This window comes from Salminus brasiliensis, chromosome 9, assembly GCF_030463535.1.
Source record: "Salminus brasiliensis chromosome 9, fSalBra1.hap2, whole genome shotgun sequence".
Lineage (NCBI taxonomy): Eukaryota > Metazoa > Chordata > Actinopteri > Characiformes > Bryconidae > Salminus > Salminus brasiliensis.
Window position 1 is genome coordinate 27,073,308 of NC_132886.1, and position 22,502 is coordinate 27,095,809.

The 22,502-nt window shown below is 39.5% G+C and overlaps 1 protein-coding gene across 1 annotated transcript; it reads right to left on the minus strand.

Moving 5' to 3' along the window:
- Positions 1-13,101: 13,101 nt before the first annotated feature.
- LOC140562760 (signal-regulatory protein beta-1-like) lies at positions 13,102-15,988 on the minus strand. Its single transcript, XM_072688620.1, has 3 exons — positions 15,912-15,988; positions 13,509-13,777; positions 13,102-13,349 (listed from the first exon to the last, which is right to left on the minus strand). Exons 1-3 carry the CDS (start codon positions 15,986-15,988, stop codon positions 13,102-13,104), a joined length of 594 nt encoding a protein of 197 aa, XP_072544721.1.
- Positions 15,989-22,502: the final 6,514 nt, after the last annotated feature.

Genomic DNA, 22,502 nt, shown 5'->3' on the forward strand with positions numbered 1-22,502 from the left:
AAGCATTTTGTCAAACCCATCCCTGTGCAAACCTGTACCTTACAAAATAAACAATTCATCAAACAATAAAAGTCTACTCAGATTACACACTAGAAGTACAATATAATGGTTTAATTTAATATATTTCAGTAAATGATTCAGATGATTTGAATGGCAGTAACACCTGTGAATTCAGACCTTTTTATAGAAGATTATGGATATGATTTTATGGCCATATTAATTAGGAATTTAGCATAAATTCCTTTTAAATTCCTTTTATTTAGCATAAATTTGCTTTTAACATAAAAAAAAAAAAAAAAAAAAAAAAAAAAAAAAAAAAAAAAACTGTTCACTTGCTGCCAAATATGTTCACTCCACCTCCTGATTGGTGCTACTGTAACCAGTTAAATAATGCACTTTCACTGTAGCCTTCTATCTCTCTTTTCATACAGTGAGAACTGTCTTATGTTGTTAATAAAGTCATTGTTTTGTTGAAATTACACACGTGGACAAATTGTTGGTACCTCTCGATTAATGAAAGAAAAAACACAATGGTCAGAGAAATAACTTTAATCTGACAAAAGTAATAATAAATAAAAAAAATTCTATAAAAATTAACAAATGAAAATCCGACATTGATTTTGAACCAACAAAATTGTTTTAAAAAGCAAACTTAGACTTGGAAAAAAATTATGGTACCCCTGAAAATAATGTGACAAAAGAGACATGTTAAATCAAGGTGTGTCCACTAATTAGCATCACAGGTGTCTACAATCTTGTAATCAGTCAGTGGGCCTATATATAGGGCTACAAGTAGTCACTGTGCTGTTTGGTAACATGGTGTGGATCACAATCAACATGGACCAGAGGAAGCGAAGGAAAGAGTTGTCTCAGGAGATCAGAAAGAAAATTATAGACAAGCATGATAAAGGTAAAGGTTGGACACCTCCATGTTCACAAATGGACACCTCCATGTTCACAAATGGAAAAATGAAGCATATCAAGAAAAGAACACTGTCCCTACTGTGAAACATGGAGGAGGCTCTGTTATGTTTTGGGGCTGCTTTGCTGCATCGGGCAAAGGGTGTCTTGAATCTGTGCAGGGTATAATGTAATCTCAAGACTATCAAGGCATTCTAGAGAGAAATGTGCTGCTCAGTCACAGGTCATTAGTCTTGCAACAGGATAATGACCCAAAACACACAGATAAAACACCCAAGAATGGCTAAGAGGAAAACATTCATAGCATTTTTATTTATCATTACTTTTGTCAGGTTCAAGTTATTTCTGTGATCATTGTGGGTTTTTCTTTCATTAACCGAGGGATACCAACAATTTTGTCCCCGTGTGTATGAATATTCTTTGTCCTTTAAAAAACGGAACTTTCCAAAAAGGCTGCTTGACTAACAGCATCTACTGTTGATAGTGTTGAAAGGTTCAGCTTAATTTACAGTTTCACTGCACTTAAATACACAGCGTATGTATTGCTTTCCAGACTTTTACTCTTTTTAAATAATATTTTATAAATGTATTAATCATAAGGAACAGTCTGTACATGCAAAAGAAATTTCAGTAAATGTAGATGATTTACCTTCAGTTTGTCCACAGTGGAAGAACACAGTCAGCACCTAAGCAGGGAGAGAAACAGCACATGATGCACATCAGTATCAAGCATCAAATGACTGAAGGTTGAAGGTGTTTCTGTACTGTGCAAGTTCAGCTGAGTATCATTACATTTATTACATAGTTTATTACTCAAAGTATATCACTTTTTGATCAGTTTTGTGGTTTTAAAGTAAATGAGTCTATAAAGTTTATGAACACCATCACCACTTCAACCAGTGTTATATTTTGTTAACCATCAAATATATCAAAGTTCCTTAAACTGAAACACGTCTTCTCTGAAAGAAATGCTTGTGAACATCACAAAGAACCTGAGAGTTCAGGACTTCCAGACTGCATTTAAACACCTTCATACAGCAGCAGCTCTGACTAATGAAGATATATAAAAAAAAAAAAAAAAAAAAAAAAAAAAAAAGTGTTACTCACAGAGCAGCACAGAGAGTGGACTGACCTCCATACTGTCTCATTGACCACGGACTGACTGACTGACCAACCGAGATCTGCTTTAAACACTCAACACTTCCTTTTTCTTAGCAGTCAAAGTTATTGCATTTAATAGAGAGATGTTCAAATAACCAATCAGAGGCAGAGCCAATAGAGAGAGAGTCCTTGAGGGGGTCAGAGAAAATAAATAAAGAAATAAAAACAAATTCTTAAAACATGAATCAATAAATATTGCTATTTAGTGAAGTACCACATAACATCTCCACCAATGTCCAACAGACACAGATCAGCTGAAGGTACTGAAATCAAGCAGTGCTCTCCCCTCTCCCTTTTCTCTGCGGTCATATCACCTTATTCAAATACAGACAGCTGATTATTATTATTAATAATAATCTTCATCATCATCATAATCACAGTACAATGAATATTTTGAGAAACTGGGGCTTTACAAAGGTGTCTTTTACATCGCATCACCACACCCTTGTCACTGTAGTGCTGGGACTGACCCATCGCCCAAATCATTCCTGCTCTGCGGTCCCTCTAATTTGTAGTATAATTCACAAGCACTTTTTAAGGTTTTATTTTTTATTAAAATATATTATATATAATAAATCACTACATCATTAGTGGATTAGCTGGTTATGTAACTGGTCATAGACTATATGTATCATTTCATCAACTAAACTGATCCAGAAAACAGTGTCTGAGAGGAGCTCACAGTTTCAGTGTTAGTGGTCTGATTTCTGTTCAGCAATGCTGTGTTCAACAGATCTAGAAAGGAACCAATGTGCCGGAAAACACTCAAAAACACTCCCTTGACTCCTGAGATATGAAGATTTGTCCTATAAATGTGGGAGCTTTGAATTGGAATATGATCTGTGCTGTGCTGTTAAACCTGCTAGCTAAGTCCAAACACAGCAGAACCAGTGTCTCATATCATTTTTACTCTTATCAGTCATTCAACTTTGCTCTCAGACAAAGTTTTTAATGTTAACACTTGTGTCAATAGCTCAGCAGTTAGTTGATAGCAACTGTGCTAAGCTGTCTAATACTTGGTGAAGCTGTAGCCAAATTAGCTAGACAAAGGCTAGCTTAACGAACCTACAGTTCCAGAACCACAAGGAAAAAAAAAAAAAAAATTGTCCGTACAACACCAGTTGCTTGATCGTTAATTACCAGTCAGTCAAGTCATTCTTGTATAAATGTTTATAAGTGGGCTTTCTGTCAACCAGAATTTGTTCTGCTAAAGCAGTTTGTTAGACTGATGATTAAACACTAACAGAACAATTGATTTAAGACTGTGCAGTGTTCGCTTTTGCAAATTTCATATTCTGACTTGCAGTCATACGGTGTCGTATGATTGCACCATTGCTGCTAAACATGAGGCCCTACAGAGGGTGATGTAAACCAACTGGCACATCACAACAGCTGCACTCACCCAAACAAATGCATCTAAAACAAGACAGGCCTGAGAAAAACCAGTAGCTTTTACCTTTTCCCACACAAACCACAAACACTTCCTATTTCAGAACTAAAATGAAAGAAATAGGACCACCAGACTCAAGAACAGTTTTTATACAGACTGATGCTGATCTAAACCCTGACCTAAACTTCCTCAGTACGTTTACACACTGAGCTCCACCTGCTCATGTGGACCTTTATGCACATTGTGCTCTGAACTCTCTAATACTAAACACTAAGTCTGAAATACTGGAACAGTAAGCTAAAGCTCATTCACCTCATTCACCTGTCTCTGCATCAGGGTCACTGCCCAATAGTGGTTTAATAGGGTATACTGTACTGTATGAATTTTAAGGAAGTAGCACCACATGTGTGGGGTCACCTGTGACCCCATAATCAGTTAAATTTTTTTAGAATGCGTGTCATGAATGGGTTATGCATATCAATTGCAGGTCCGTCCTCAAACCTGCTTGGTCAAAAACTGCAAAAGGTTTAGAAACAGGTAACTCCACCACACAGCAAAATGCTCACAGTAGCTACCGCATAGGCTCCACCAGGAGCAGCACAAACCTAGACTCCTATAAAGAGTCTTCATTATTCCAAGCCTAAAACCTCTGTAACAGCCTTTCCTTCTGAGAATAAGATCCTGGCAGTCTCGAATAGGTGCTTGAACTTATTCAGCTTCTCAGTCACATCCAGTTGTTGAACTTCAAGTAATGAGCACAATGAAAACTATTAAATAAGAGACAAAATAAAATAAAAACATGGTTTAACATAAGGTTGCTTTACAGACATCAATTAAGAACTGTAAAAAGCAAACCACTCAGTTAAGTAACTTCTAGCCTCGTTACTCCTATTTCAGCGTAAAAAAACAAACAAACAACCCTATCCAGATAAATTGTGCTATCCGGAAAGTGTGACATAGCAGACGTATGTAGCATAGTATAAAGATGTCTGTGACAGACTCAAAGGAACTCAAGGGAAATGTCCCACCTAAGCCCCACATTTACATTCCAATAAAGTTTATTGATCACATGCCTCTGAAGTTTGACTTTTTGCACCATTACAATACTTATAAGTAACTACTCATCATATTTTCTGCTCCATGAGGCACATGTTAATGCTCAGTAGTTCACATAGATGCTCCTTTAGTATATCTTTCAATGGGCATATATGCAGCTGAAACAGGTAGCCTAGTGCATCCCAACATTTTTCAACATGAACATTTTAATAACAACTTTTAAAAAAACATTTTTTTTTGGGGTGGGGTACTGCACTATAGGCCCCTGTGCCATGGCCTAAGCTTTTGGCCTTTGTTTTCCTTACATTTATGTTCCTTTTCTACTTTAAGTAGTTTTAAAACCAGTACTTTTACACTTTTACTTGAGTAAAAAGCTTAAGTTGATACTTCAACTTCTGTAGAAGTATTTTTAAACACTAGTATCTACACTTCTACCTGAGTAATGAACGTGAAAACTTTGGTTAGATAACAGCTCACACAGGCATAGAGAAAATAACAGTCTGTCATTGAAAGAAGCATACTTAGTATAATTATCTAGTATAATTAACCAAAAAGAAACTACAATGACACCACAACAATACACATAACTTAGTGTTTCTTTAAGATTCTTTAGTCCCACTGTGGGACTAATAAAGGACTCTCTTATCCATCTTATCTTTAACACTTATACATCAGTGCTACATAGCTCTCTGTGTACCAGGAGTGCATTAGGCAAGGCATCACATACTTCGTTTGCCTTTTGCCTTAGCACTGAGGCCCTCAAAACCACAAGGTGACCACCATTCAGAAATGTGAAGCAGCCTTTTCACACAACAGCACCAGCCCATGTCTACTCTGCTTCTTAAAGAGGCAGTACACACTTTACAATCTCAGTAGAGGCTGGTCACTTCATACAGGTGAGGGGTGTCGATTAGACAAAGCACAGGTTTTTCTATGTATTGTGCAGTACTTTGAGGCCAGAGGGGAGCCACTGTAACAATATTATTTAACCCACAACTTCAGCACGTTTTTTAGATTCCGGTATAATTTTAAGCAAGTCTACAGAGAGTCAGTGTTACAATCAGGGCAGCAGGTGTCAGAGAGCCACTATCAATATGTGGGAAAAAACCTAGGAGCTGTGGTATGCCTGTAAATTTGCCTTCGCAGCAGAGGTGTACATTTTTTAATATAAGGAATGTCATTATTTATATCCTAAAGGAGAACAGGGATTAGGTTCATTGTATTTCCATGGTAGTAGTAGATAAATATCTGGTAAAATTATGTAGTTAATTCACCCTAAAATAACTGTAGCTTTAGAGTCATGTGATCTCAGTCATTGCCACTCCAGAGCGCGGCTACTGTTCTATAAAATTTTGGTAAGGTTGGAAAAAAGGTTTGGGACACACCTGTTAATCATTTAATTTAGGTGTTTCAGTCCAACCTATTGTCACAGGTGTATAGAACCAAGCTTCAAGCCATGCACTCTACCTTTACACACATTAGTGAAAGAATGGGTCATTCAGCTCACTGAATTCTAGCAGAATACTGTGATCAGATGCCATATTCCACCAGCAACTGTGGGTAGCATTATTGACAAGTGACAGTGTGTAAGAACCATAGCAACTCAGTCACAAAGTGGAAGACCAGTGCTGAAGGGGAACAAGAGGAGGAGAAAAGCAAAGCAATGGAAGAAAAAAATAATACCATGCTAACTGCAGATCCATGAGTAGGACTGAGGAAAACTAGTTCCTAGAAACAGAGGAGAAAGAAAGAGTCCAAGGGACTCATGTTCCCTACCAGGCTGACCCCAAAGATACTGGTTACCAGCAAGCTCTTGTTTCCAAAGACAAGACTGCAATGACTGAGCTGTGTGAAGCCCTTAAGAAGGGCAGTTCCCAGCTGATATCAATTTGGTTAATTGCTGCTGGGAGTTGAGTAGTCTCCCTCTGGTGGCAGAAATATGGTGGTGCAGGCAGCTCCTTACAGAACTGAGTTTCACGTTATTTGAATAGGCCACTATATTCTCCTGCAGTCAACTACAAACATTCAGCTAGTTAATAAACTACCTAAGGAAACTGTTGATTCTGATGTTAGGGTTAGGACTAAAACCAGGATTAGGTTTAGAAGCAAGGTTCAGGTCCTGGTGAGGTTTAGGGTTAGGTAAAAGTAAGGAGAATTTAGTGGATGTTAAGTAGAATGCAAGTAAAAAGAGATTTAAACACAAAGTTTGATTCACGTAAAGTTTGAGCATTAAAGCAGACAACCACACTGAGGAATGTTTATTTTACTACTGATGCAGTAAAATATTACAGCAATACTATAAAAACAAGGATATTAAAAAAGTAAATAAGAAAATGTAAGGTTTTAAAAAAAGACTGATCAGTTAGGTCTTACATTCCATAAAAGATTCTACCAAATATGAAATCTAATCAAATGAGTGACACTGAATGAAAGGTTTCTACAAATTTATGAATGTTCTAAGCTCGAGGATTTATGTAGTATAAAAAAACATTATCAAATAATACATTTATCAAAGTATCTCTAAAATTTGTATATTAATCAATGTATAAAGACTGAGGAGGAAATACAGGCACACAGTGTGAGAAACACATATTAATAATAAAAAAATTATTGGCGTTTAAAGACTTAGTCTACAGCTGCTGAAACAGCGCCACACCTGCCTCATTACTAGTACTGCACTTACTGAAAGAGAGAGTAAAGGAAGCTGTTGATGTTTCAGTGGATGAAGCTGCTGTTAAAATCCTCTACTGCCGATCTGCCAGACTGGAGGATCTCTAACAGGGTGCTGAAAGCACACAGGATTAGAACTCCAACATGAAGACTTGGAGTTCAGCACTCAGTAAGATGTTCCTCCTTCTATTAGAGCTTACGTCCTGTTCACCTCATTAGGTTGAGCTGTGAAACACACAGTGATGAACAGATGAGTCTTTAATCAGAGATCCTGATTCAGCTGAAGTGGAACAGAGAGATTTCTGATCCAGTGAGCTTTACAGTGTGTTTACAGTGAGTTCTTACCTCGAGCTCTGTAGCATTTGACTCCCAGTATGATGGACACCAGCAGATATGGAGACATTGCCAGCAGACTACTGAGCAGACTGAGGACTGAGAATCGAGTTTTTGAATTAGACAGACCTGTTGCGCACACACACACACACACACACACACACACACACACACACACACACACACACACACTTGATACAGTAGGGTGTATAAACTATTGTTGAATGTATTTTCTGAAACAAACAGAAAAATTATAGTTTTTAAGGACACCCGAGTTTTCAAATAGTGAACATGTCCAACACCAGTAAAATATGATGTGTAAACCAAATGTGAATGTTTAGTTCATAATAAACAAACTGGTAAAATCCCTCCACCATCAGGTCACCACTGCTGCCCTGTCATGACATCATGTAGTTGTACTGGACTCAGTCCAACAGAAAATAAGACCACCAAGCTCTAGCTTTTGATGATGCAATAAAAATAGAAACTTAATGGCACGGTGATGTGAGCTTAAATGCAGAGGCGGCAAAAAAAAAGAAGAAAACAAAACAAAACAGAACAAATAGGCTACAAAGAGGCACAAACCCTGAAACTAACAAAAAAAAAACATGCTAACAGAATGAGTAATAAGACTAACAAAAGAAACAAACAGGCCAAGCCAACACAACATATACTGACATGACCATATGTATACATGAAGGCTGAAAGAGAGGGGTACTTATAACAAATACAAACAAAGAACACCTGGAGCTAACAAGGGGGTGTGGCTACAAATAAGGCACAGGTGGGAACGCTGACGAACAGGCGGGACAAGACACTAGTGCTAGGAACCACATGGTGAAACCGAACAAAGAGATGGGGCGTGACAGAAAAGAGAGCCATGTGCTTGAGAACACATGATGAGGCCAAACAAAGGCATAGGTGTGACACTTATTTTTAATAATAAATATATTTATCTGAAACACATTTGAACAGCACTGGACATGCACCTGTACACTATAATGAGTATTATATTTCTTAACAGTCAGGACGGTTTCCTGATTCCTAACAAAATGGATCACTCCTCTAGACTCCAGCGTAAAATAATCAGATTACATTATGCTCATTTTAGATTAGATTACTGATTACTCAGGTCGATTAACAGGTCATCACCCGACCACCCAGCCATATTGTGTAGACTTCATGTGAATTTCTTACATCATATTTATTCAAAATGATTTAATAGTGCAGCTCCACATACTGGACTCCTGTGATAAGAATACTGTAGACTCACTGTGACCTTCGATCAACCTTAGACAAAGTAGCACCGTTCAAAAATAAAATGATGAGGCAAAAAAGGCTTGCACCGTGGTACAGTGATCAAACTCGTACCTTAAAACAAACAGTGCGGAAACTAGAGCGTAAATGGCGGACGACCAAACTAGAGGTGTTCAACTCTGCGTGGAAGGACAGCCTCAGTCAATATAGAAAGGCACTCATTAAAGCTCGCTCAGCGTATCTGGCCTCGCTGATCGAGAAAAACAAAAACAATCCCAGAATTCTTTTTAATGAGATCTCTAAACTTACTAAAAGCCAGGCAGATACTCAACCCCAGATCCCAACATCTTTAACCAGTCATGTTTTTATGGACTATTTTAATAATAAAATAGAAAATATTAGACAACAAATCCAACCCTGCTTATTAAATCAAATATGGCCATCACCTGATGTAGTTGCTTTAGAACATAACTTAGTTGTAGAACAAAGGCTGGAAGCCTTCTACCCACTTCCACAGCCAGAACTAGAAAAAATTATATCCTCAGCTAATTGTACAACATGTACACTCGACCCGATTCCCTCTAAATTGCTAAAAGAAATTCTCCCAATTATAATCGGACCTCTTTTAAAAATTGTAAATTCATCCCTTAGCCTTGGGCATGTACCCCAAACCCTTAAAATAGCAGTTATAAAACCTTTAATCAAGAAACCAAATCTTGATCCTAGCGTATTATCTAATTATAGACCCATCTCAAACTTAACATTCGTATCTAAGATATTAGAAAAAGCTGTGGCCCAACAACTCTGCTTATACCTGAGTAAAAATTACATGTATGAGAAATTCCAGTCTGGATCACAGCACAGAGACAGCCCTAGTGAAGATTACGAATGATCTCCTTCTTGCCTCTGATCAAGGCTACGTATCTTTATTAGTCCTACTAGACCTTAGTGCAGCCTTTGATACAATAGATCATTCTATATTACTAGAAAGATTAGAGAAAATGGTTGGAATCACAGGGACAGCCCTATCATGGTTCCAATCATATCTAATGGGACGCTTCCAATTTGTAAAAATAAAAGATTTATCTTCAAACTATGCAGAAGTAAGATATGGAGTTCCGCAAGGCTCAATTTTAGGACCACTATTATTTACATTATACATGTTACCACTGGGCTCAGTTATAAGCAGACATGGCGTTAATTTCCATTTCTATGCAGATGACACACAGCTCTATATATCAGCCAAACCTGACGATAAATTTAGATTACAGAAAATGGAGGACTGTGTAAAGGATATAAAACTCTGGATGTCACATAACTTCCTTCTCCTTAACAGTGACAAAACCGAAGTTCTCCTTTTAGGTCCAAAAGACTCTAGAAATAAACTATCAGACTTAATGTTAGACTTGGCTGATTCTTCCATCATTCCTGGTTTAGCAGCTAAAAATCTTGGCGTCACATTCGACTCAGATTTATCATTTGAGCAACATATAGCTAATATTAGTAGAACAGCCTTTATGCAGCTTAGGAACATCTCCAAACTAAGAAACTCCTTATCACTACAAGACGCAGAAAAGCTAGTACATGCTTTTATTACCTCAAGGCTAGATTATTGTAACGCATTACTGTCAGGTTGTTCCAGCAGGAACCTCAATAAACTTTAGCTGGTGCAAAATGCTGCAGCCAGGGTCCTTACTAAAACTAGAAAATTTGACCATATCAGTCCAGTTCTATCAGCACTTCATTGGCTCCCAGTTAAATTCCGTATCGAATACAAAATTCTTTTATTAACATATAAAGCCCTACATGGCCTCGCTCCTGAGTACCTGCAGGATCTTATAGTATATTACGAACCATCAAGACTACTTAGATCTCAGGGTGCTGGCCTCTTACTCGTTCCCAAAATTCAGAAAACCTCAGCAGGGGGAAGAGCCTTTTCTTATAAAGCCCCCCAGCTCTGGAATAACCTTCCAGATAATGTTCGGGACTCAGACACAGTCTCAATCTTTAAATCTAAGCTGATAACTTATATGTTTAGTTTAGCTTTTGGTAATTAATGTTTCTTAGATAAGGGCTGCAGGTCCAGGGGTTCGCGGACCCAGGTAATTGTATGTACACTGAGAAAACGAACAAAGGTGCTTCATACGAACTGCATTGTATGCAATATTTTGTAGCATTTTGCTACCTTTGTCTGGTCTTTACACTGCTTGTGAAATCACCTGAAAGGTGCACAGTTTACAGTTTACAGTGCCTATAAAAATATTCAGTCCAATTAAGTCCATCAGTTAAGTCCATCCTTAAGAAATAGAAGGAATAATGTACATGTGTAAATCTGCCAAGAGCAGGTTGTCCTCACAAACTGAGTGACAATGCAATAAGGAGAATAGTAAGGGAGGCCACCAAGACACCTATGATTCTATGTTTGGTGGACACCAAACCACAAATTTGCCATCCTCATCATGAAGCATGGTGGTGGCAGCATCATGTTGTAGGGATGCTTCTCGTCAGCAGAACCTGGACGACTGGTTAAGGGTAAAATGAATAAAAAATATGGAGAAATCCTGGAGGTCAATCTGATTCAGACTGCAAGAGAACTACACATTTTCCAGCCAGACAATGACCCATAGCATTCAGGGAAATATACACAGAAATGGTTTAAAAACAACAGGGTGAATGTTCTGAAGTCAAAGCTCATCCTCAATTCAATAATGATTTCAATACAAATATTTTTATTCTTGTCTAAAAAGTCTAATTTTATTAAACATGATTTCATTTCTAAAAGCAAGAAAAGAGGTGAATACCTTGTATAGGCACTGTAGATCAATTTGGTGTTAGATAAAAGTGTTGAAACTAATGCTGAAAAAAATAACCATTGATCCCTGATTTGATTAAGGTGATACATTTACACTACTTTCATGGAAACACCTAATGTAAGAATATATTGAAAGTGTACAGTAAAAATTATGGGTCATCATGTGAACAGCGACAGATGATCTAGAGTCAGTAAATTTCAACCATATTCTCACCAGTGATCCACAGTGGCTGTAGGTTGCTGTACTGTGTGTGAAAGGCTGCTTCTCCTCTCTTTGCTCTGCACTCATAAACTCCTGTGTGATGTAGAGCAGCAGCACTGAGAGTGTAGGAGCCTCTGGCTTCTCTTCTGCTGTCTGAGTGGAACTTCTCACCATCCCTGTACCAGCTGAACGTCCAGCCTGTAGAGGAGTCTCTAACCTCAGAGCTTAGAGTCACTGAGTCTCCTTCAGTCAGCCAGCTCTGAGGAGACATGCTCAGTACAGCCTGGGCTTCACCTGACAGCATAGAGAAGAAGAAAACATGAAGATACAGAGTGATAAGATGATCACATAACTAATGAGAAGAAACCCGTGTAAATACATGTATCATACTGGCTTTAACACAGTTCACAGCAATTGTCTTTAACAGAGCAACACATTCTTACTCTCTCTGAGAAAACACTGATCTCAGTACATCAGCTAAACTCACACTGACACACTGAAATCTGTGTAATGCAGTAAATATTATTGCTATTGCTTATCTGTAAATAATATTGCTGTTGCTTTTTTTTAATTCTTATTTATATTGTGTATATAGTGTAAATTATTTGTCTACATTTTTCTGCTATCCCTTTCTGCTGTGACACTGAGAATTTCCCCACTGTGGGACTAATAAAGGATTATCTTATCTTATCTCTTATGCAGTAAAAGCTTCATTAGTTTGGAGACAGATTCATTTATCAACAGAAAGCATCACAGATAATCAGTAATGTGACTGATCACCGCTCAGCTTAACATTGTTCCAGACGTAGAGAGATCAGAGTGTACAGGGTGAACCACTGCATTAAAATGTCCATATCCTATTCAATTTTACATTTACCCATTTTCAAACCTATTTATCTTTTATGATTAAACCGGCTATTTCTAGAACTGCACCATTAAGATGTGCAGAAAAAAAAATAGATCTGATTGGCTGTCCTCTATTGTATCTTATTTAAGAAAGCACTCAGAACACTCATCAGAAATCTGCAGGACTAAAGTGTAGTAGGCCTGAGTAAATGAGTTGGATCTTGTGCCATTAAAGGAACTGTGAACTCAAAATGAGCAGGTTTTGCAGCTCAGTGTCCAAAGGGAATCCTATTGTCCATGATATGACCTCTTAATCAGTCAATTTAATTATAATTATAATACTATTATTATATAGGTTATGAAGGAGAGGAATGGAAGAGAGGAAAAAAAGTTCCTTTTTTACCTTTTAATCAAGAAATAATGTTGGGAAGACAACACACTCACCTGATACAGTCAGTCTAACAGCAGCACTGATCTCTGAGTTGACTGTGTTCCATTACAGGTATAATCACCTTCATGAGACCCATCAACATTAGAGATTTCATAGTTCTTCCTCCATTGAGCTTCACTGAGAGGATCATTATTCTTAAACCACTTGTAATTCCAGACTCCTCCACTTTCTATGTCACATGTGAGAGTGACTCTCTTTCTGATGAACACACGCTCAGCTGGCTGCACTTTCACTGTAGCCTTTGGTCTCTCTGTTCAAAGATCATAAAGACTTTAGAAAGGTAGAAACTCTGTGTGAAGGTTTTTCTCATAAGAAGATCCAGAATTCAAAATGGCATAATTAATCAACATTTTTACTCTCATTCTGAAATGAAGTCGTTTGTAGAAAGAAAACAGAGATCATGACCAACCTCTTACTGTCATCTTGACTGGAGCACTGTAGTGTGAGAAGTAGTCTCGCCTGCGTGCTATACACTGATACTCTGCTGTTCCTGTATCAGACGCTGTTATACTGAGTGTGTTGGTGTCTTTATATTCAGTCAGAGGATTTAACTGCTGAGAGACTTTGTACCACCTAAACCTCCATCCAGTGAGTGAGATCTGCAGATCACAGGTCAGAGTAAGTGTGTCTCCAGTGTAGACAGTGGTGTGAGGATCCACCCTCAGTGTTGGTGAATAACTCAGATAGGTGAATAATGCTTTTAAATGTTTTTGAGTGATAATAGTGAAATTACTATTATAATATTCTGAATGTAAATTAAAAACTGTGTGCACACATTTAAAATACACTGTATAGCAAATTAAATTATGAGAAAATAAGATTAATTACAAAGAATATTTCAATATTTTTAATTTCAACATTGTCTCCCTGCCAATTTGAATATTTAAACAAATACTAAACCACTCTAAACCAATCAGGAGGAGAACTTTGGCTGGCACCCAGGCATCTCTAACTGTTATACTAACTAAACATATCTAGAAACGTAGTAATTCTGAAAAATAACTACATTATTTTACAGTCATGTGACAAAGTTAGTACACCCCATGGCGACATTTTTCTTTGTTAACATATTTAATCATCTGGACATTTGATCTTCATTCTAACAATATTAAGAGATGGAGGTAACATAACCAATAATAATAACACTGAAAATATAAGTACCATGTGTAAATTGTAATAGAAATTCATTTTTCTTGTGAGGATAAAGTAAGAACACCCCACATTTATTACTACTTAAAATGTCTAAAGTTAGAATCAGGTGCTCCACATCAGCTGCACAAACCATTCAGTCATATTGAGAAACAATTGTCAACTTCAGTTAATAAATAACTGAGTGGTGGATCAGCAGTTAGAGCTCTGGGCTATCGATGACAGGGTTGTAAGTTTGATATCCAGGCTTGACAAGCTGCCACTGTTTGGCCCTTGAGCAAGGCCCTTCACCCTCTCTGCTCCCTGGGCGCTGGGTGTGTGTGTGTGCTCACTGCCCCTAGTTCACTAGTGTGTGTTCACTAGCACAGATGGGTAACACATTTCACTGTACAGTTTACAAAACATGCACCTTTCCCTTTAAATTATTCAATAATACAACATAGCTAATGTCGGTCATCTAAACACTTCCTCTCACTGCATCCTCCACTTTCTGTCTGAACAAACTCTAACTAAAGTTTTAATCCACTGACTGTCACTGTGCCTTTTATTGTAGAGTCAGTGTTCATTAGTGAAGCTCCCTGAAATCACAGAGACACTGACTCTATTCAGTTCCATCAACATTAGAGATTTCATAGTTCTTCCTCCATTGAGCTTCACTGAGAGGATCATCATTCTTAAACCACTCGTAACTCCAGACTCCTCCACTTTCTATGTCACATGTGAGAGTGACTCTCTCTCTGATGAACACACGCTCAGCTGACTGCATCTTTTAATAAAGGCTTTTATAAAATATGAAACTCTCTCTATGAAGATACACACCAGTATTAAACACTGTGGAAAAATCTGAAATAACTGCAGGATTTTCTTACAATTATTCTGAAACAAGTCTTTTCTGAAAAGAAAAACAGAAATTATTACTTACCAACTGTAATCTTGACTGGAGCACTATAGTGTGAGTAGTAGTATCCTCTGAGTGCTATACACTGATACTCTGCTGTTCCTGAATCAGACACTGTTATACTGAGTGTGTTGTTGTCTTTATATTTAGCAGACAGAGGATTTAAGTGCTGAAAGACTTTGAACCAGCTAAACCTCCATCCAGTGAGTAAGATCTGCAGATCACAGGTCAGAGTAAGTGTGTCTCCAGTGTAGACAGTGGTGTGAGGATCCACCCTCAGTGTTGGTTTGGGTTTTTCTGTTGAGATGAAATGATGAAGAGATCAGAGCTGATTTTACTTTTACAATATAAACAGTAGTTTTATCAGGATAAGATCAGACTTTGTACATAAAGAGAATTTAGTTTCTACATTTGGTGTGAATGTTACAGTAGGTTAATTGTATCTGCAGTGTATAATGCTGATCTTCAGGGGTGAACAAAGTACTTATTCTGACTTGAGTTAAAGAACAAAAGTGGTTTTTATTTATCAAACGAAAAGGTACTGAATATATAATAATTCAAGATATTATAGTCATTGTTATACTGAACTATTAAGATCTGTGTGTTTGTAGACATGAAAACTATGGTTGATTTAAGCAGGTACACGTTCCTAATTATTTATGAAAAAGGCATTCATCTGAAACAGGTTTCTTTCCTTTAATTTTTCCAACGTGAACTTTTTTTTTCCAGGTTACTTTTTCAGTTTTCCAGTAGAATATTAAATACTGATTATTGAATCCAGTGCTGCTGCCCAAATCTCTGGACATATGTGCAGCCGGCTTCTCCAAGTGCTGGGTTTTCATGGCGTGTACGGCGAGACAGAGACAGGGTGAACACTTGCCAACATGGATCTAAGCAAGATTTATTAAAACACAAAGGGAATACAGAGCAAGGTATGGAACAAACAAGGTGCAGCAACCTAAGGGACAAAACTGGAGCTCTAACAGAATGTGACAAACCAAATGGCAAACACAACAGACCTAGGACTGGGAGGAGTCAGGAGCAAAGTGGAATGAGTTGTGATATGCTTGAATAAGGATGAGGGAATGGGAGAAAACGAAACTGAGCTTGGGCGGTAGGAGGGGGAAACCAGAGCTGAGTACTAGAGCAACGCTCTACATGAATCCAGGTTTAACTGGACAACTGGCTACCTGAACGAGATACTGGGCAAGCCTAACTTGAGTGCGCCATGGAACAAACTCGTGAGCTGGAGCCGCTGGGGAGCATGAACTGGATGCGATTTAACGAAATTGCCTCGAGAACCAGACTATGACAAAGACAAGATGCCAGCTTAGAGGACCATGCCACAAACACCTAGAGGTTCAATTCATGGCAACTACAAGCTAGAGCGACGGCCCTTAAATGCTCCCAGTCCCAGGTGCAACACATGAACACAAAATGAAGGTGGAAGTCCTTATATGGGCTTGTGGGTGGCATATATATATAGTATCTATGGTATATATACAGTGGAGGAAATAAGTATTTGATCCCCCACTGATTTTGCAAGTTTGTACTCTGACAAATAATTAAAAAGTCTATGATTTTTATAGTAGCTTCATTTTAACAGTGAGAGATGGAAAATCAAAAAAAAAAGAAATCTAGAAAATGAAATAGTATTTAAATAAACAATAATTTGCATTTCATTGAGGGAATTAAGTATTTGATCCCCTAAAAACCATAACTAATGTTGGCTCCCACAGACCACTGACACACCTTAATCTCAGTGAAGTCGTTACCTGTATGAGAGACACCTGTCCCAAATTGTCACCTGTGTAAAAGGCCACCTGCCAAGGGACTCAGTGACACTCCAACACCTCCACCATGGGCAAGACTAAAGAACTGTCTAAAAATGTCAGGGACAAAATTGTTGACCTACACAATGCTGGAATGGGCCACAAAGCCATAAGTAAGAAGCTGGATGAGAAGGTGACAACTGTTGGTGCAATTATTAGGAACTAAAAATGGGTCGTGGATGGGTCTTCCAGCACGACAACGACCCAAAACATACAGCCAAGGAAACAAAGAAGTGGCTCCTTAAGAAGCATATCAAGATCATGATCCTCTTTGCATTACACACTGATACACACTGTTACACTGAGTGTGTTGGTGTCTTTACCTCCAGCAGTCAGACGTTCTAACTCCTTACTGTTTTTGTACCACCTAAACTTCCATCCAGTGAGTGAGATCTGCAGATCACAGGTCAGAGTAAGTGTGTCTCCAGTGTAGACAGTGGTGTGAAGATCCACCCTCAGTGTTGGTTTGGGTTTTTCTGTTAAGATGAAATGATGATGAGATCAGAGCTGATTTTACTTTTACAATATAAACAGTAGTTTATCAGGATGAGATCAGACTTTGTACATGAAGAGAATTTAGATTCTACATTTGGTGTGAATATTACAGTAAGCCAGACCAAGATGGGAAGAACACACGCAGAGATGGCTTCAAAGCAAGCAGATTTATTAACAAAAAACAAGGATACACAAAAGGGCAAAACAAGGCAAACAATGCAGCAACTAAGGGGTACAAACACAAACACAACACAAACGTGGCAAACAAGAGGGCAAACCAAAAACCTGGGACTGGGAGTTGAGCTGGCGCAAGTGGCTAGCGTTAGGGGAAAACCAAAAGGGGACAAGAAAGAAATCCTACAGGCAGAGTCTGGGCTAACTGCGCTCAAATGGCGCTGACAAAGGGAGGGGGAGCTGGGAGACCAGCTACTGAGCTACAATGGCTGGGCAGATCAAACCTGGAACAGCAGCGTTCTACCGTGAGCGAGGATTGCCTAGCTGGGACATGGGTAGCCAGAGAATCCGGACCGTGAGCGAGTGACTTGCTCCTGATTGAGAAATAAACACATCTTTACAGTACAGGGAATCTCTTGTGAAACCTCAAGGTCCCAAACAATACAATTCTCAACATCGAAGGGTGGTATGGAGGCTCCTTAAATATTCCCCAGTCCCAGGTGAAACTCATAAACCAAACAAAAAATGCAAACAACCGAACCAAACCACATGTGAAAGTAAACAAACTGAACCAAACACACATGAACATAAATGAAAACGAACCAAGTCACTGAATCAACATGAACGAAAATAAACCGGAAGTCCTTATTTGGGCCTGTGGGCAGCGGCTCGAGATCGCCCCAGTGTCACTGTAGTGCTGAGAATGACCCACCACCCAATTACTACCTGCTCTGTGGTGGTCCTGTGGGGTCCTGATCATTGAAGAACAGGGTGAAAGGAGGCTAAAAAAGTAAACATAGAAACATATGAACTACAGTCTGTAATTATAGAACTACAAACTGCTCCTATATGATAAGTGGAGCTGATAAAAGCAACAATGAGAGTAGAAACATGGATAGTCTGATGTTATGGCTGATTGGTATATATGCACGTGGACAAAACTGTTGGTACCCCTCGGTTAATAAAAAAAGAAATGGAGCATATCAAGAAAAGAACTCTGTCCCTACTGTGAAACATGAAGGAGGCTCTGTTATGTTCTGGGGCTGCTTTGCTGCATCTGGCACAGGGTGTCTTGAATCTGTGCCGGGTACAATGAAATCTCAAGACTATCAAGGGATTCTAGAGAGAATGTGCTGGCCAGTGTCAGAAAACTTGGTCTCAGTTGCAGGTCATGGGTCTTGCAACAGGATAATGACCCAAAATACACAGCTAAAAACACCCAAGAATGGCTAAGAGGAAAACATTGGACTATTCTGAAGTGGCCTTCTATGAGCCCTGACCTAAATCCTTTTGATCATCTGGAAAAAGCACCCTTCAAGCCTGAGACAACTGGAGCAGTTTGCTCATGAGGAGTGGGCCAAAATACCTGCTGGTAGGTGCAGAAGTCTTATTGACAGTTACAGGAATCGATTGATTGCAGTGATTGCCTCAAAATTATGCCTCAATGATGAACAAAATATTAAGTTAAGGATAGTTCCTCAAACCAAAGCAAACTGCTGATTCTTCCTTTGAAAGAAACACTTGAAAACATCATCATACAAAACCTGGTAGTTCAGAGCTTCCAGACTACATTTACGCACCTTCATACAGCAGCAGTGCTGACCTGATTTTGACTGATTTTTTTTCATTTCAGAATTTTGAAACTTTTCCATTGGTCTATTCATCAGGAACTTATTATACAATGTTAAGAACAACACATAAAAGGGAAAAACTGAGGATGTTGTGCAACAGTGATGATATGTTACATTGATTTAACATATTTTATAGAGACTCTTCAGTTATAAAAGCATTAAACTGTTTATGTCCAAACATGGTGGTCAGCAGTGTTAGTATAGCACTTCTGAAAGAGCTGTGGCTGTTGACTGTATTTCTGCTAACTCTTGCTCTTGTGGTTAAAGTTCATGTGGTTAAAATTATCATTGGTTATAACTGGTAGCAACAGGCATGAAATCAGATGGCTGCATTTAGATTGTGTGTCTATCGTAGGGATCTATATCATAATCTTCTTTTCTATAAAGACCATCTCAGCAAAATCCCAGTACTATTCCCAATTAATTAGTGCTAGTGATGAAAAAAAAACAACCTGCCCTAACCTGCCTTTTCTTTCTAAAATCCTTAAGAAGACAGTTGCTTTTATATTTCCTGGCCTGAATATGAAAAAGTATCCTGGTCCCCGTATTACCACAACTATTGCCTATGCCTAGCCCCCCTCCGAGTTACATCTACCTCAGTAGAAAGCCCCAAAACTAATTTTCAGGCCGTCCTGCCCCCAGAATATGTCGACATCCAGGATGTCTTCAGCAAAACCCAAGCCACTAAGCTTCCCCCTCATCGCCCTTATGATTATGCTATAGACCTAGTGGAGGGTTCCACAGTGCCCAAGGCTTGAATCTACCCCCTCTCGGAAGCTTTAGCCCAGGGGTACATAACTTTCTTCTTTATCCAGAAAAAGGGAGGTATTGATTATCGAGCATTAAATGCTATCACCAAGTGTTACCCTTATCCCTTGTTCCTGGTCCCGTCTGCCCTCAAACAGCTGCATGGCTCCCGTCTGAAATTACACCTGAGAAGCATGTATAACCTGGTGCGCATCAGGGAGGGGGATGAGTGGAAGACGGCTTTCCTGCCCACTAGGGTGCATTACCAGTACTGGGTCATGCCATACGGGTTGGTCAACGCCCCCTCCGTTGTCTTCATCAATGATGTCCTTAAGGACAACTTCAGATGCTTTGTGGTAGGCTTTTTGGACAACATTTTGGTCTATTCCCCCGACCTGCCCACGCATGTACACCAGGTTCGCCTGGTCCTGGCAAGGCTTAGGGCTCACCAGCTCTTCGCGAAGCTAGAAAAGTGCATGTTTCATCTGAGATCCCTTTTCTGGGAAACATCATTAGGAGGTCCAGCATTTTCTGGGATTTGCTCATTTCTACCATAGGTTTATTTGGGATTTTAGCAGTCTAGCAGTGCCCATTATGTCATTACTCAAGAGAGCTCCCCGGCGCATCACTGGAGGAGTCCTTCCAGACGCTTAAGTGCGCCTTCACGCCTGCCCCGTTGTTGTGCCACCCTGGAGATAGATTTTGTGACCGACCTGCCCAAGTTGGAGGGGAACATGGTGGCGATGACAGATCGCTTCTCTCGGGGGGCTCGGTTCATTCCATTGCCATCGGCAATGCAGACAGCTCAAGCCTTGGTAGACCATGTCCCCTGGAATTTCGGGATTCCGGAGAACATAGTGTCAAATCGTGGAGCCCAGTTCACGTCCTGGGTCTGGGGGGCATTTTGTGAACACCTGGGGGTGAGTGTTATTCTTACCTCCGGGTACCACCCCCAGTCCAATGGCCAGTGCGAGCACGCCAACCAGGAGCTGGACCTCACCCCATATCAGTGCTATCTGGGGTACCAGCCACCACTGGCCCCCTGGTCAGCCGCGGAGACCCGCGGAGATGTTTTTTTTTTTGTCATTTTTGTTTTTTTTCTTTTATCTATGGCGACCTTCAGAGTCCTGAAAGGGGCCTATAAATATAATGTGTTCTCATTTATTATTATTATTAAAGTGAAAATGCTTTTACATGAGCATTTTTAAATGTTCATGCTTTTACATTCTTTATTTTAAAGTGTAGCTGGTCTAAAAGAAAAGCACATGTATTTTAGTCTGCTCTTTACTGAGAATCTGACAGGATGAGACAAGCAAAAAACATTTTAGCATCTCCTTCCCCTCCTGCAATGGTTGAAGCCACTGCTGATGTGCAATAGAGAAAAAACACAACCACGTGAGTGAGTATGGGAGGGAGTAAAATAGCTCTAAAACCATGCTGCTATATTGATGAACATTAATTTATAAATACTGAATAAACATCATTCACACTAACATGACTGTTCACATATAGCTTCACATATATGAACAAAGGTGACAAACCTTTAGAAACAGTTTCATCCACCTAGCCCTCCCCCTACACAGACACCCTTACGGTATCCCCAATCGGTAGCACTACCATCATGTTCTACACAGAGTTTTTTCTCACCTGGAGAAGCCTGAGAGGACTGTGAGAAACACCTTCTTTGATTTCTCCAGTGCTTTTAACACCATACAGCCAGGGCTCCTAAATGACAAGCTGGAACATTGTAGAGTGAACAGTCACCTGTCAAACTGGATACTGGACTACCTCACCAACCGGCCACAGTATGTAGGGCACGGGACTGTGTCTCTGATATGGTGGTCAGCAGCACCGGGGCCCTTCAAGGAACCGTTCCTCTTCACACTATACACTGCTGACTTCATGAACAGCACACCTACCTGTCACCCCCAGAAGTTATCTGACGACTCAGAGATCGTCTGTCTCATAACTAATGAGGAGGACCGTGAGTACAGAGAACTTATTCAGGACTTTGTGGACTGGTGTCTGAAAAACCACCTTCAGATAAATGTGGGAAAGACCAAAGAACTGGTGGTGGATTTCCGCAGGTGCAGACAACCCCCTCCATCAGTGAACATCCAGGGTTTGAACATCAAGAGTGTGGACTCTTATAAATACCTGGGTGTTCATCTGAACAACAAACTGGACTGGTGGTGGAGACTGAGGTCCTTTGGGGTGCAGGGAGCAATCCTGAGAACTTTCTTCGACACAGTGGTGGCATCTGTCATCTTTTATGGAGTGGTCCGCTGGGGCAGTAGCATCTCGACAGCAGACAAGAAGAGACTGAAAAAACTCAAAAAGAGGGCCGTCCTGGGAAGCTTCTTAGACCAAGTGCAGGTAGTGGGAGACAGGAGGATGACAGCAAAGCTGGCATCTATGCTAGAGAACAGCTCCCACGCCCATGCATGAGACTCTGGCAGCACTGGGCAGCTCCTTTA

What these genes read in the sequence shown, in the direction of transcription:
- LOC140562760 (XM_072688620.1), bottom strand. Translation starts at nt 15,988, where the DNA reads ATGAAAACCCAGCACTTGGAGAAGCCGGCTGCACATATGTCCAGAGAT. An exon ending in AGCACTGGATTCAATAATCA is followed by an intron (nt 13,778 to 15,911) that starts GTATTTAATATT and finishes CACCTATCTGAG; the next exon opens with TTATTCACCAACACTGAGGG. An exon ending in AGTCAAGATGACAGTAAGAG is followed by an intron (nt 13,350 to 13,508) that starts GTTGGTCATGAT and finishes ATCTTTGAACAG; the next exon opens with AGAGACCAAAGGCTACAGTG.